The sequence below is a fragment of the Prionailurus bengalensis genome, chromosome B1 (assembly GCF_016509475.1).
Source record: "Prionailurus bengalensis isolate Pbe53 chromosome B1, Fcat_Pben_1.1_paternal_pri, whole genome shotgun sequence".
Classification (NCBI taxonomy): domain Eukaryota; kingdom Metazoa; phylum Chordata; class Mammalia; order Carnivora; family Felidae; genus Prionailurus; species Prionailurus bengalensis.
The window spans coordinates 102,531,989-102,544,684 of NC_057344.1; the positions used below are offsets into that span (position 1 = coordinate 102,531,989).

Below are 12,696 nucleotides of genomic sequence, written 5' to 3' on the forward strand. Positions count from 1 at the left end.
AAAGTACTTTAAGGAACTGTTGAAAGCTGATGAAAGGTAAGATGTGAAATGAAAAGTAAGTGCACAGAATTTAACAAAATAAAATGTTATCCATAACACTGCCAAAAGAACAGTTTTCTAACAGACTTATCACCAGCCAATGCCTACACCAATTTAAATCTTAAATCGCGTCATAAATGGTTCTTCATTACTTCTAAATTACAATTCCAACATATTTGCCCAATATACAGTAATGAGATTGTATCTATCTGTTCAGCCTTATTTCCTATTATTTTCTTTTATGAAAGCTGCTATAGTTTTTAGACCTCTGTGTTCATATATATTCATTCATATTCTCTCTCATTTGGTAAACATTTATGTAGTTCTTACTATAAGCCAGGGACTGTTCTAAAACTTGAGATACAAAGATAAATAAGACAAGCTGTCATTTCGTTGTCTTCCTAGTGAACTCCTAACTCCAAGTCGAATCTGAAGAATTAGTTTCCCCTCTAAGAAGAACAGGCAAAGTTAGAGGCTCACTCAGATACTAGAACATGTATCTCTCTAACTCCTCTCTGTAGTGTACTTTGCTCTTTCCCACTGGACTGAGAGTTCCTTGAGGGCAAAGATCCTGTTTTCCTTATTTGTATTCCATGCCCAGACAGGAAATGTTTACAGACAGAATAAGTGAATAGACAGTGTCAAAACAAATGGGTACATTAGTTTTTGAAAGGAAACCTTATTAGCATTACAATCAGAATTCTGAATCAGACATCCTATATATCCCATGTAGAAGGCAAATAACTTTAAAAAATAAAATAACTTTAAAAGCTGATATAAACAACAAACTTTTCTTGGATGCTCACATTTCAAATTTAGGAGACATTTAGCTGTCAAGTATTTACACCAGTAAACTACAAATGATTCTTATCCAACATTTCCAAAACGTTTCTAACTCCAACAAGACAGTGTTGATGGACTTTATCTTACCTCTGTCAAAGGCCACAGGCTGTGCATAAACAATTGGTCTATTCAAGGTAATAAGCACAGCTTCTCTATCTGAAGAACCACTGATTTCTTCTCGGAGGGCATTTCTTAATCCAATTCTGGTTTTAAAATAGGCAACTTGATGAAAATCAGAACCGGCTTCCTCATAAACCTAAAATAAAATTAAAGGCTCAATAAAATCAAGTAGTGGAAAATGTTCCGACAAAAAAACCTAAACATTTTAATAATTTCTAGCAAAATAAAACAACAGTAACAAAAAAGCCCCCCATGAGCTGTGAAAGTTAAATTTTTATAAAATAAAATCTGATTTATTGCTGTGTGTGTATATTTAACTTTTTATGTTTAACATTATGGCAAGAAAAACTTACCAATATTAAATAGTAAGAAACTTAGTAACATTTTAAGAGTTGGCCAATGTTAGTACCGAGTGCTGAAATAAAAAAATAATGCTTAACAAAATAAAAAGAAATTATAAACAAATATTTATGAAGATGCTGAATTAAGCTTCACATGATTGCATTTGCACTAAACTATAAACTAATAATATAACACCCAAAACACTAAGTAAAATGCCAAACTAAAACTGTAAAGGCCTTCTTAAATGAGGCTTCTTCACTCCAATTTACAATTAAAAATTTTAGGAACATTAAAAACATTTTTTTTAAAGTATAGTAATATTTAAAGTAGTAAATTGATATACAAAATTAAAAGCCAAAATTCTAATGTCAGCAAATTCTGTACTCACCTGATGTTTGACAATTTGTCCTAATGCCAGATTTAAATCCACTTGGCATTTACCAAACAGTTTCAGATAGCTGCTACTTCCTGGTGAGGCTTTGGTTTGAAGTCGGTTTGAAAGTTCCAGCTCTATCAATCCAGTTTCAAATCTCACAGCTCTCATTGATGGAGTTGTGGCTGTTACTTGGATGCCCTAGGAGATTATGTTAGGAGGGAAAAAAAGAATCTTAAATCAACAATATACACTCACTTAAATGACACCTTTCAATATATGATAAAATAGCCATGTTTAAAATACATATGGGTTGTCTAATGAGCTGATAAAGCTGTCAACATTCCTTAATTTCTCATATTAGTAGTGGATTTTTTAGCTATTAAATTTCATTTTAGTATTTTGTATTTAACATCTGAACTGTTCATGGGTTAAAAACATTAATTATAATTAAAGAACTATTTGGTAATAATGATATTTTTAACAATGCTGATATCTTAAATATTTGAAATATTAAGGTTTCTATTAAGGTATTATTGTTAATTGAACAAATGTACAAAATATATCTTGCAGAGTAACTTATAGCTGTAATAATTAGAAAAAAATTAAAATATTTACCAGTAGGGAACAGTTAAATAAACTGTTACAACTATATAATAAATAGTAGAGCTGTTGAGGAAGATAAAGTTGATCTATATGTTCTGACATGGAAAGGTATCCAAAGTTTTTAAAATGCATAAATAATATGCATATGTAAAAATACAAATAGAAAAAAGTACTAAAGAATATTCACTTGTTAAAGCCTTTTCTCTTGAGTGGATGGGGTTATACTTCATTTTTATTTTCTACTTGGCACATTTATGTATAATATGAGTTTTCTATAGCTAAAAAATTAGAAATTTAGAATTAAAAAATTAGGGAAATACTTTGAAAAGTATAATTATTTGTAAGTTACCTTAAACTGCAAATTCAGGGAATAGAGTAGAATTTTAGGCTTATCTCCATCTGCCGTCCCATCATGTTCATTCCAAAGAGGAATAGGCTGCTCCCCACCTAAGTAAATGTGAGTGTGAGGAAATCTCTTTAAAAGGAAAATGATGATTATTTTGTTCATTTAAAAAAATAAAGAACAGTTATTTTCTGTTTTCTGATTATTAATCCAATTATTAGGGAACCTAAGCCATGTTACATTTCCTGCCATAGATATAAGATAGGGATAATACCGCACATGTAGGCATTTATTAAGAACATTTTATAAGGGCAAAATTAAAACATTATGTATATAATTAAACAAATGTAATTATATGTCTCATTTTTCCATTTATGGGAAAAAAGTAAATTGGACTAGTTTCTTCAATCAAAAATGCTATTTACGGAGATTAGGCGGCAAGATGGCGGCTTAGGAGGACGCTGGGCTCACCGCACGTCCTGCTGATCACTTAGATTCCATCTACACCTGCCTAAATAACCCAGAAAACCGCCAGAGGATTAGCAGAACGGAGTCGCCGGAGCCAAGCGCAGACGAGAGGCCCACGGAAGAGGGTAGGAAGGGCGCGAGGCGGTGCGCGCTCCACGGACTGGCGGGAGGGAGCCGGGGCGGAGGGGCGGCTCGCCGGCCAAGCAGAGCCCCCGAGTCTGGCTTGCAAAAGCGGAGGGGCCGGGCGGACTGTGTTCCGACAGCAAGCGCGACTTAGCGTCTGGGAGGTCATAAGTTAACAGCTCTGCTCGGAAAGCGGGAAGGCTGGAGGACAAAGGGGGGGAGAGCTGCTGAGCCCCCTGACAACAGAGCTCAGTTTGGTGGGGAACAAAGGCGCTCGCCAGCGCCATCTCCCCCGCCCATCCCCCAGCCGAAATCCCAAAGGGAACTGGTTCCTGCCAGGGAACTTGCTAGCTCCCCACAAACACCCAACTCTGCGCTTCCGCGGAGCCAAATCTCCGGCAGCAGATCTGACTCCCTCCCGCTGCCACAGGGCCCCTCCTGAAGAGGATCACCTAAGGAGAAGCGAGCTAAGCCTGCCCCTCCTGCCCCCGAGCACCTTGCCTACCCACCCCAGCTAATACGCCAGATCCCCAGCATCACAAGCCTGGCAGGGTGCAAGTAGCCCAGACGAGCCACACCACCCCACAGTGAATCCCGCCCCTAGGAGAGGGGAAGAGAAGGCACACACCAGTCTGACTGTGGCCCCAGCGGTGGGCAGGGGGCAGACATCAGGTCTGACTGCGGCCCCGCCCACCAACTCCAGTTATACACCACAGCACAGGGGAAGTGCCCTGCAGGTCCTCACCACGCCAGGGACTGTCCAAAATGACCAAGAGGAAGAACTCCCCTCAGAAGAATCTCCAGGAAATAACAACAGCTAATGAGCTGATCAAAAAGGACTTAAATAACATAACAGAAAGTGAATTTAGAATAATAGTCATAAAATTAATCGCTGGGCTTGAAAACAGTATACAGGACAGCAGAGAATCTCTTGCTACAGAGATCAAGGGACTAAGGAACAGTCACGAGGAGCTAAAAAACGCTTTAAACGAAATGCATAACAAAATGGAAACCACCACAGCTCGGCTTGAAGAGGCAGAGGAGAGAATAGGTGAACTAGAAGATAAAGTTATGGAAAAAGAGGAAGCTGAGAAAAAGAGAGATAAAAAAATCCAGGAGTATGAGGGGAAAATTAGAGAATTAAGTGATACACTAAAAAGAAATAATATACGCATAATTGGTATCCCAGAGGAGGAAGAGAGAGGGAAAGGTGCTGAAGGGGTACTTGAAGAAATCATAGCTGAGAACTTCCCTGAACTGGGGAAGGAAAAAGGCATTGAAATCCAAGAGGCACAGAGAACTCCCTTCAGACGTAACTTGAATCGATCTTCTGCACGACATATCATAGTGAAACTGGCAAAATACAAGGATAAAGAGAAAATTCTGAAAGCAGCAAGGGGTAAACGTGCCCTCACATATAAAGGGAGACCTATAAGACTCGTGACTGATCTCTCTTTTGAAACTTGGCAGGCCAGAAAGAATTGGCACGAGATTTTCAGGGTGCTAGACAGAAAAAATATGCAGCCAAGAATCCTTTATCCAGCAAGTCTGTCATTTAGAATAGAAGGAGAGATAAAGGTCTTCCCAAACAAACAAAAACTGAAGGAATTTGTCACCACTAAACCAGCCCTACAAGAGATCCTAAGGGGGACCCTGTGAGACAAAGTCCCAGAGACATCACTACAAGCATAAAACATACAGACATCACAATGACTCTAAACCCATATCTTTCTATAATAACACTGAATATAAATGGATTAAATGCGCCAACCAAAAGACATAGGGTATCAGAATGGATAAAAAAACAAGACCCATCTATTTGCTGTCTACAAGAGACTCATTTTAGACCTGAGGACACCTGTAGATTGAGAGTGAGGGGATGGAGAACTATTTATCATGCGACTGGAAGCCAAAAGAAAGCTGGAGTAGCCATACTTCTATCAGACAAACTAGACTTTAAATTAAAGGCTGTAACAAGAGATGAAGAAGGACATTATATAATAGTTACAGGGTCTATCCATCAGGAAGAGCTAACAATTATCAATGTCTATGCACCGAATACCGGAGCCCCCAAATATATAAAACAATTACTCATAAACATAAGCAACCTTATTGATAAGAATGTGGTCATTGCAGGGGACTTTAACACCCCACTTACAGAAATGGATAGATCATCTAGACACACGGTCAATAAAGAAACAAGGGCCCTGAATGAGACATTGGATCAGATGGACTTGACAGATATATTTAGAACTCTGCATCCCAAAGCAACAGAATATACTTTCTTCTCGAGTGCACATGGAACATTCTCCAAGATAGATCATATACTGGGTCACAAAACAGCCCTTCATAAGTTTACAAGAATTGAAATTATACCATGCTTACTTTCAGACCACAATGCTATGAAGCTTGAAATCAACCACAGAAAAAAGTCTGGAAAACCTCCAAAAGCATGGAGGTTAAAGAACACCCTACTAACGAATGAGTGGGTCAACCAGGCAATTAGAGAAGAAATTAAAAAATATATGGAAACAAATGAAAATGAAAATACAACAATCCAAACGCTTTGGGACGCAGCAAAGGCAGTCCTGAGAGGAAAATACATTGCAATCCAGGCCTATCTCAAGAAACAAGAAAAATCCCAAATACAAAATCTAACAGCACACCTAAAGGAACTAGAAGCAGAACAGCAAAGGCAGCCTAAGCCCAGAAGAAGAAGAGAAATAATAAAGATCAGAGCAGAAATAAACAATATAGAATCTAAAAAAAACTGTAGAGCAGATCAACGAAACCAAGAGTTGGTTTTTTGAAAAAATAAACAAAATTGACAAACCTCTAGCCAGGCTTCTCAAAAAGAAAAGGGAGATGACCCAAATAGATAAAATCATGAATGAAAATGGAATGATTACAACCAATCCCTCAGAGATACAAACAATTATCAGGGAATACTATGAAAACTTATATGCCAACAAACTGGACAACCTGGAAGAAATGGACAAATTCCTGAACACCCACACTCCACCAAAATTCAATCAGGAGGAAATAGAAAGCTTGAACAGACCCATAACCAGCGAAGAAATTGAATCGGTTATCAAAAATCTCCCAACAAATAAGAGTCCAGGACCAGATGGCTTCCCAGGGGAGTTCTACCAGACGTTTAAAGCAGAGATAATACCTATCCTTCTCAAGCTATTCCAAGAAATAGAAAGGGAAGGAAAACTTCCAGACTCATTCTATGAAGCCAGTATTACTTTGATTCCTAAACCAGACAGAGACCCAGTAAAAAAAGAGAACTACAGGCCAATATCCCTGATGAATATGGATGCAAAAATTCTCAATAAGGTACTAGCAAATCGAATTCAACGGCATATAAAAAGAATTATTCACCATGATCAAGTGGGATTCATTCCTGGGATGCAGGGCTGGTTCAACATTCGCAAATCAATCAACGTGATACATCACATTAACAAAAAAAAAGAGAAGAACCATATGATCCTGTCAATCGATGCAGAAAAGGCCTTCGACAAAATCCAGCACCCTTTCTTAATAAAAACCCTTGAGAAAGTCGGGATAGAAGGAACATACTTAAAGATCATAAAAGCCATTTATGAAAAGCCCACAGCTAACATCATCCTCAATGGGGAAAAACTGAGAGCTTTTTCCCTGAGATCAGGAACACGACAAGGATGCCCACTCTCACCGCTGCTGTTTAACATAGTGCTGGAAGTTCTAGCATCAGCAATCAGACAACAAAAGGAAATCAAAGGCATCAAAATTGGCAAAGATGAAGTCAAGCTTTCGCTTTTTGCAGATGACATGATATTATACATGGAAAATCCGATAGACTCCACCAAAAGTCTGCTAGAAGTGATACATGAATTCAGCAAAGTTGCAGGATACAAAATCAATGTACAGAAATCAGTTGCATTCTTATACACTAACAATGAAGCAACAGAAAGACAAATAAAGAAACTGATCCCATTCACAATTGCACCAAGAAGCATAAAATACCTAGGAATAAATCTAACCAAAGATGTAAAGGATCTGTATGCTGAAAATTATAGAAAGCTTATGAAGGAAATTGAAGAAGATTTAAAGAAATGGAAAGACATTCCCTGCTCATGGATTGGAAAAATAAATATTGTCAAAATGTCAATACTACCCAAAGCTATCTACACATTCAATGCAATCCCAATCAAAATTGCACCATCATTCTTCTCGAAACTAGAACAAGCAATCCTAAAATTCATATGGAACCACAAAAGGCCCCGAATAGCCAAAGGAATTTTGAAGAAGAAGACCAAAGCAGGAGGCATCACAATCCCAGACTTTAGCCTCTACTCCAAAGCTGTCATCATCAAGACAGCATGGTATTGGCACCAAAACAGACACATAGACCAATGGAATAGAATAGAAACCCCAGAACTAGACCCACAAACGTATGGCCAACTCATCTTTGACAAAGCAGGAAAGAACATCCAATGGAAAAAAGACAGCCTCTTTAACAAATGGTGCTGGGAGAACTGGACAGCAACATGCAGAAGGTTGAAACTAGACCACTTTCTCACACCATTCACAAAAATAAACTCAAAATGGATAAAGGACCTAAATGTGAGACAGGAAACCATCAAAACCTTAGAGGAGAAAGCAGGAAAAGACCTCTCTGACCTCAGCCGTAGCAATCTCTTACTCGACACATCCCCAAAGGCAAGGGAATTAAAAGCAAAAGTGAATTACTGGGACCTTATGAAGATAAAAAGCTTCTGCACAGCAAAGGAAACAACCAACAAAACTAAAAGGCAACCAACGGAATGGGAAAAGATATTTGCAAATGACATATCGGACAAAGGGCTAGTATCCAAAATCTATAAAGAGCTCACCAAACTCCACACCCGAAAAACAAATAACCCAGTGAAGAAATGGGCAGAAAACATGAATAGACACTTCTCTAAAGAAGACATCCGGATGGCCAACAGGCACATGAAAAGATGTTCAGCGTCGCTCCTTATCAGGGAAATACAAATCAAAACCACACTCAGGTATCACCTCACGCCAGTCAGAGTGGCCAAAATGAACAAATCAGGAGACTATAGATGCTGGAGAGGATGTGGAGAAACGGGAACCCTCTTGCACTGTTGGTGGGAATGCAAATTGGTGCAGCCTCTCTGGAAAGCAGTGTGGAGGTTCCTCAGAAAATTAAAAATAGACCTACCCTATGACCCAGCAATAGCACTGCTAGGAATTTATCCAAGGGATACAGGAGCACTGATGCATAGGGCCACTTGTACCCCAATGTTCATAGCAGCACTCTCAACAATAGCCAAATTATGGAAAGAGCCTAAATGTCCATCAACTGATGAATGGATAAAGAAATTGTGGTTTATATACACAATGGAATATTACGTGGCAATGAGAAAAAATGAAATATGGCCTTTTGTAGCAACGTGGATGGAACTGGAGAGTGTGATGCTAAGTGAAATAAGCCATACAGAGAAAGACAGATACCATATGGTTTCACTCTTATGTGGATCCTGAGAAACTTCACAGGAACCCATGGGGGAGGGGAAGGAAAAAAAAAAAAGAGGTTAGAATGGGAGAGAGCCAAAGCATAAGAGACTTAAAAACTGAGAACAAACTGAGGGTTGATGGGGGGTGGGAGGGAGGAGGGGGTTGGTGATGGGTATTGAGGAGGGCACCTTTTGGGATGAGCACTGGGTGTTGTATGGAAACCAATTTGTCAATAAATTTCATAAAAAAAATGCTATTTACATTTAGATGTGCTGGAAACAAAATAAAAAAAATAAAGGTGGAGAAATTTTAAACATATGCTAATATGTGCTAATAATAGAGTATGTCAACAAAGGTTGGTCCTATAAATTTAAAAAAAACATGGGGTAGGAGACCCTGGGATATAGTTCCTATTAATATCATTTGCTGTCCATCAATATGACATCCACAAAATAATGTTCTGATGTTTTAATGTATAACTTCTATTTCCACTTTTCTTCCTCTTGATGAAAAAATTTTTCTGCATATATAATCTTTAAATTCTCCATCTTAAAGTGATTAATCTTTTTGTATGTATGCTGAGTTTATCATCATCCCAGGGAGCATATTATACATATGGGATGAGAAGTTTTCTCCACTAGGGAATCAAATTAATGCAATCTATCACATCAATAGGCTAAAGAAGAAAAATCACATGGTCATATCAAGAGATGCAGAAAAAGGCGTGCCTGGCTGGCTCATTTGGAAGACTGTGCAACTCTTGATTTGGGATCATGAATTAGAGTCCCCGTTGGGTATAGAGATTATTTAAATGAAAAAAATAAATTTAAATAAAAGAGAGAGATGCAGAAAAAGCATTTCACAAAATCCAACACCCATTCATAATAAAAACTCTCAATAAAAAGGAATAGAGGAAATTTCCTCAATTAGATAATATCTACAAAAATCTAGAGTTAAGATCATGCTTAATGGTCAAAAGCTTGACACTTTCCTACTTAGATAAGGTACAAGCAAGGATGACTCCTCTTACCAATCTTGTTCAACATTTTACAAGAAGTCCTACCTAATGCAATAATACAAGAAAAGGAAATAAAAGGTATACAAATTGGGAAAGAGAAAATAAAATTGTCTTTGTTCACAAATGACAGGATTATATATATTATTTGTGTGGAAAATCTGCAAGAACTGGCAAAAAAAACTCCTGGAACCAATAAGCAATTACTGCAAGGTTGCATACAAGGTTAATAATGCACAAAGCCCAATCACTTTCCAACAATGAACAGTGGAATCTAAAATGAAAAACACAATGCTAGGCTCAGTCGGTTAGGTGTCTGACTTCAGCTCAGGTCATGATCTCACAGTCTGTGAATTCAAGACCCACAACTGGCTATGTGCTGACAGCACGGCGCCTGCTTTGGATCCTCTGTCTCCCTCTCTCTCTGCTCTTTCCCCACACATGCGTGTGTGTGTGCATACTCTCTCTCTCTCAAAAAGAAAAACAAAAACCACAATGCCATTTACATTAGCACCACAAAAAATTAAATACTTAGGTATAAATTAATAATATACGTACAAGGTCTACATGAGGAAAACTACAAAATTCTGAGGAAAGATATCAAACAAGAGTATGGAATGAATGAATGAATGAATAAACAAATGAATGAATAAATAAATAAAATAAATAAATGGAAAGATATTTCATGTCCATGGATAGGAAGACTGAATACTGTCAAGATGTCAGTTCTTCCCAATTTGATCTATAAATTCAATGCAATTCCAATCAAAATCATAGCAAGTTATTTTGTGGGAATCAACAAACTGATTCTAAGGTGTGTATAGACAAAAGACCCAGGATAGCCAATTAGGGAGAAGAAAAAAGCTAGAGGACTGACACTACCTGACTTCAAGACTACAAACTACAGTAATCAAGGCAGTGTGGGACTGGTGAAAGATGAGACAATGTCACTGGAACAGAACAAAGAGCCCAGAAAGAGATCCATATAGTGAACTGATCTTTGACAAACAAGCAAAGGCAATATAATGAAGCAAAGATAGTCTTTTTAATAGATGGTGCTGGAATAACTGGATATCCACATGCAAAAAAAAAAATGAATCTAGACATAAGCTTTACAGGTTTCACAAAAATTAACTCAAAATGGATCACAGATCTAAATGTAAAACACAAAACTATAAAAATTTTATAAAACGTCGTAAGAAAAAAACCTAAATAAACCTTCAGCACGGCGATGAGTTTTTAGATATAATACCAAAGTCATAATCCATGAAAGAACTGATAAACTGTACTCCACTAAAATAAAAAAAATTTTCTTTGCAAAAGACAGTGTCAAGAGAATGAGAAGACAAGCCAAAACTAGGAAAAAATATTTCTAAAAGGTATAATTGATAAAGGACTGTTTCTAATACATGCAAAAAGCTCTTAAAACTCAATAAGAAAACAAAAAACCTGATTAAAAAATGGGCCAAAGACTTTAACAGACATCTCACCAAAGAAGATACACAGGTGGCAAATAAGCACAAGGGAAGATGCTTTATACATATCATCATATCATCAGGGAAATGCAAATCAAAACAATCTTAAGATACCACTACAAACCCATTAGAATAGCCAAAATTTGGAACCCTGACACCACCAAACGCTGTTAAGGATGTGTAGCAACAAGATCTCTCATGCATTCCTGGTGGGAATGCAAAACAGTATGGCCACTTGGGAAAGCAGTTTGATAGTTTCTCATAAAACTAAACACACTCTTACCATATGATCCAGCAATCACGCTCCTTGGTTATTTCCCAAAGGAGCTAAAAACTTATGTCCACACAAAACCCTACACACAGATATTTATAGCTTTATTCATAATTGCCAAAATATGGAAGCAACCAAGGGAGGGATAAATAGGTGGAGCACCAAGGATTTTTAGGGCAGTGAAACTACCCTGTAGGTCACTATAATGGCAAATAAATGTCAATATACATTTCTCTAAATCCACAGAGTGTACAACACCAAGAGTGAACCCTAATGTAAACTATGAACTTTGGGTGATAATGGTGTGCCAATGCAGATTCATCATTTGTAACAAATGTGCCACTCTGGTGGGGGATGCTGATAATGGGGGAGGCTATACATGACTGGAGACAAGGGGATATTTGGGAAATCTCAGTAACCTTCCCTCAATTTGCTATGGACCTAAACATTCTCTAATAAGTAAAGTCCATTTTTTTAAAAGCCTATTTTTTTGTTGATCTATCACAGCCTTGAATATCTTTTAGTAGTTTCAGAAAAATTTACTTTTCTTAAAATGTAAAAGCAAGAGCTCCATCTCTTACAAATGTATTACACAATAATTTTAGCTTATAGAAATATCAGATATTGTTAGTCACATTAACTTCATTTTTTTTTACCTCATTATGAATTAAATATATGAAAGGCCCAATTCTCAGAAGGGAACCTCCTTATATGTTTCTAAGATGACTGTACATATTCAAAAATAAATCTTTTATGTTTACTAGGTCAGTGATTATCCATGTCTTTCTAAAATCAAGGGAGTCCGTGAGAGTAAGATTACAAGAATTGATTCCTCAAAAAAGAATTTCCTAACAAACTTGATGACTGATGTAAATGAGTATTCCTAGAGCTAAATGTAATATTGAGAAAATGTCCTAGAGCTAAATGTAATATTAAGGAAAAGCATGAGAAAAAGGTATAAGAAAAAAAGAAATAAGGACAAAAACTATGAAGATTTGGTAGATGAGGGAAGCAATACTGAGATTAGAATACTAAGAAACTTGGTTATAAGGGTTCAAAGCATTCCCTCTCAGTAAAGAGTACCTTCTCTGGTTTTGATAAGATCTCCACTCTATGAGGTTCTGGTGATAGCTAGATGATACACAACTTACTTTCAGCTATTTTCCTAGA

The 12,696-nt window shown here is 37.3% G+C and overlaps 1 protein-coding gene across 13 annotated transcripts in view; it reads right to left on the reverse strand.

Annotated features, from left to right (window-relative positions):
- The window catches only part of KIAA1109 (KIAA1109 ortholog), a 219,284-nt gene that overhangs the window by 49,817 nt on the left and 156,771 nt on the right, over positions 1-12,696 (reverse strand). For all 13 annotated transcript variants that reach the window (XM_043569106.1, XM_043569090.1, XM_043569164.1 and 10 more), the window contains 3 exons: positions 2,673-2,770; positions 1,733-1,918; positions 970-1,138 (listed from right to left, as the gene is read on the reverse strand). In XM_043569106.1, coding sequence (XP_043425041.1) covers positions 970-1,138; positions 1,733-1,918; positions 2,673-2,770 — 453 coding nt within the window. The remainder of the gene's footprint in view (positions 1-969; positions 1,139-1,732; positions 1,919-2,672; positions 2,771-12,696) is intronic.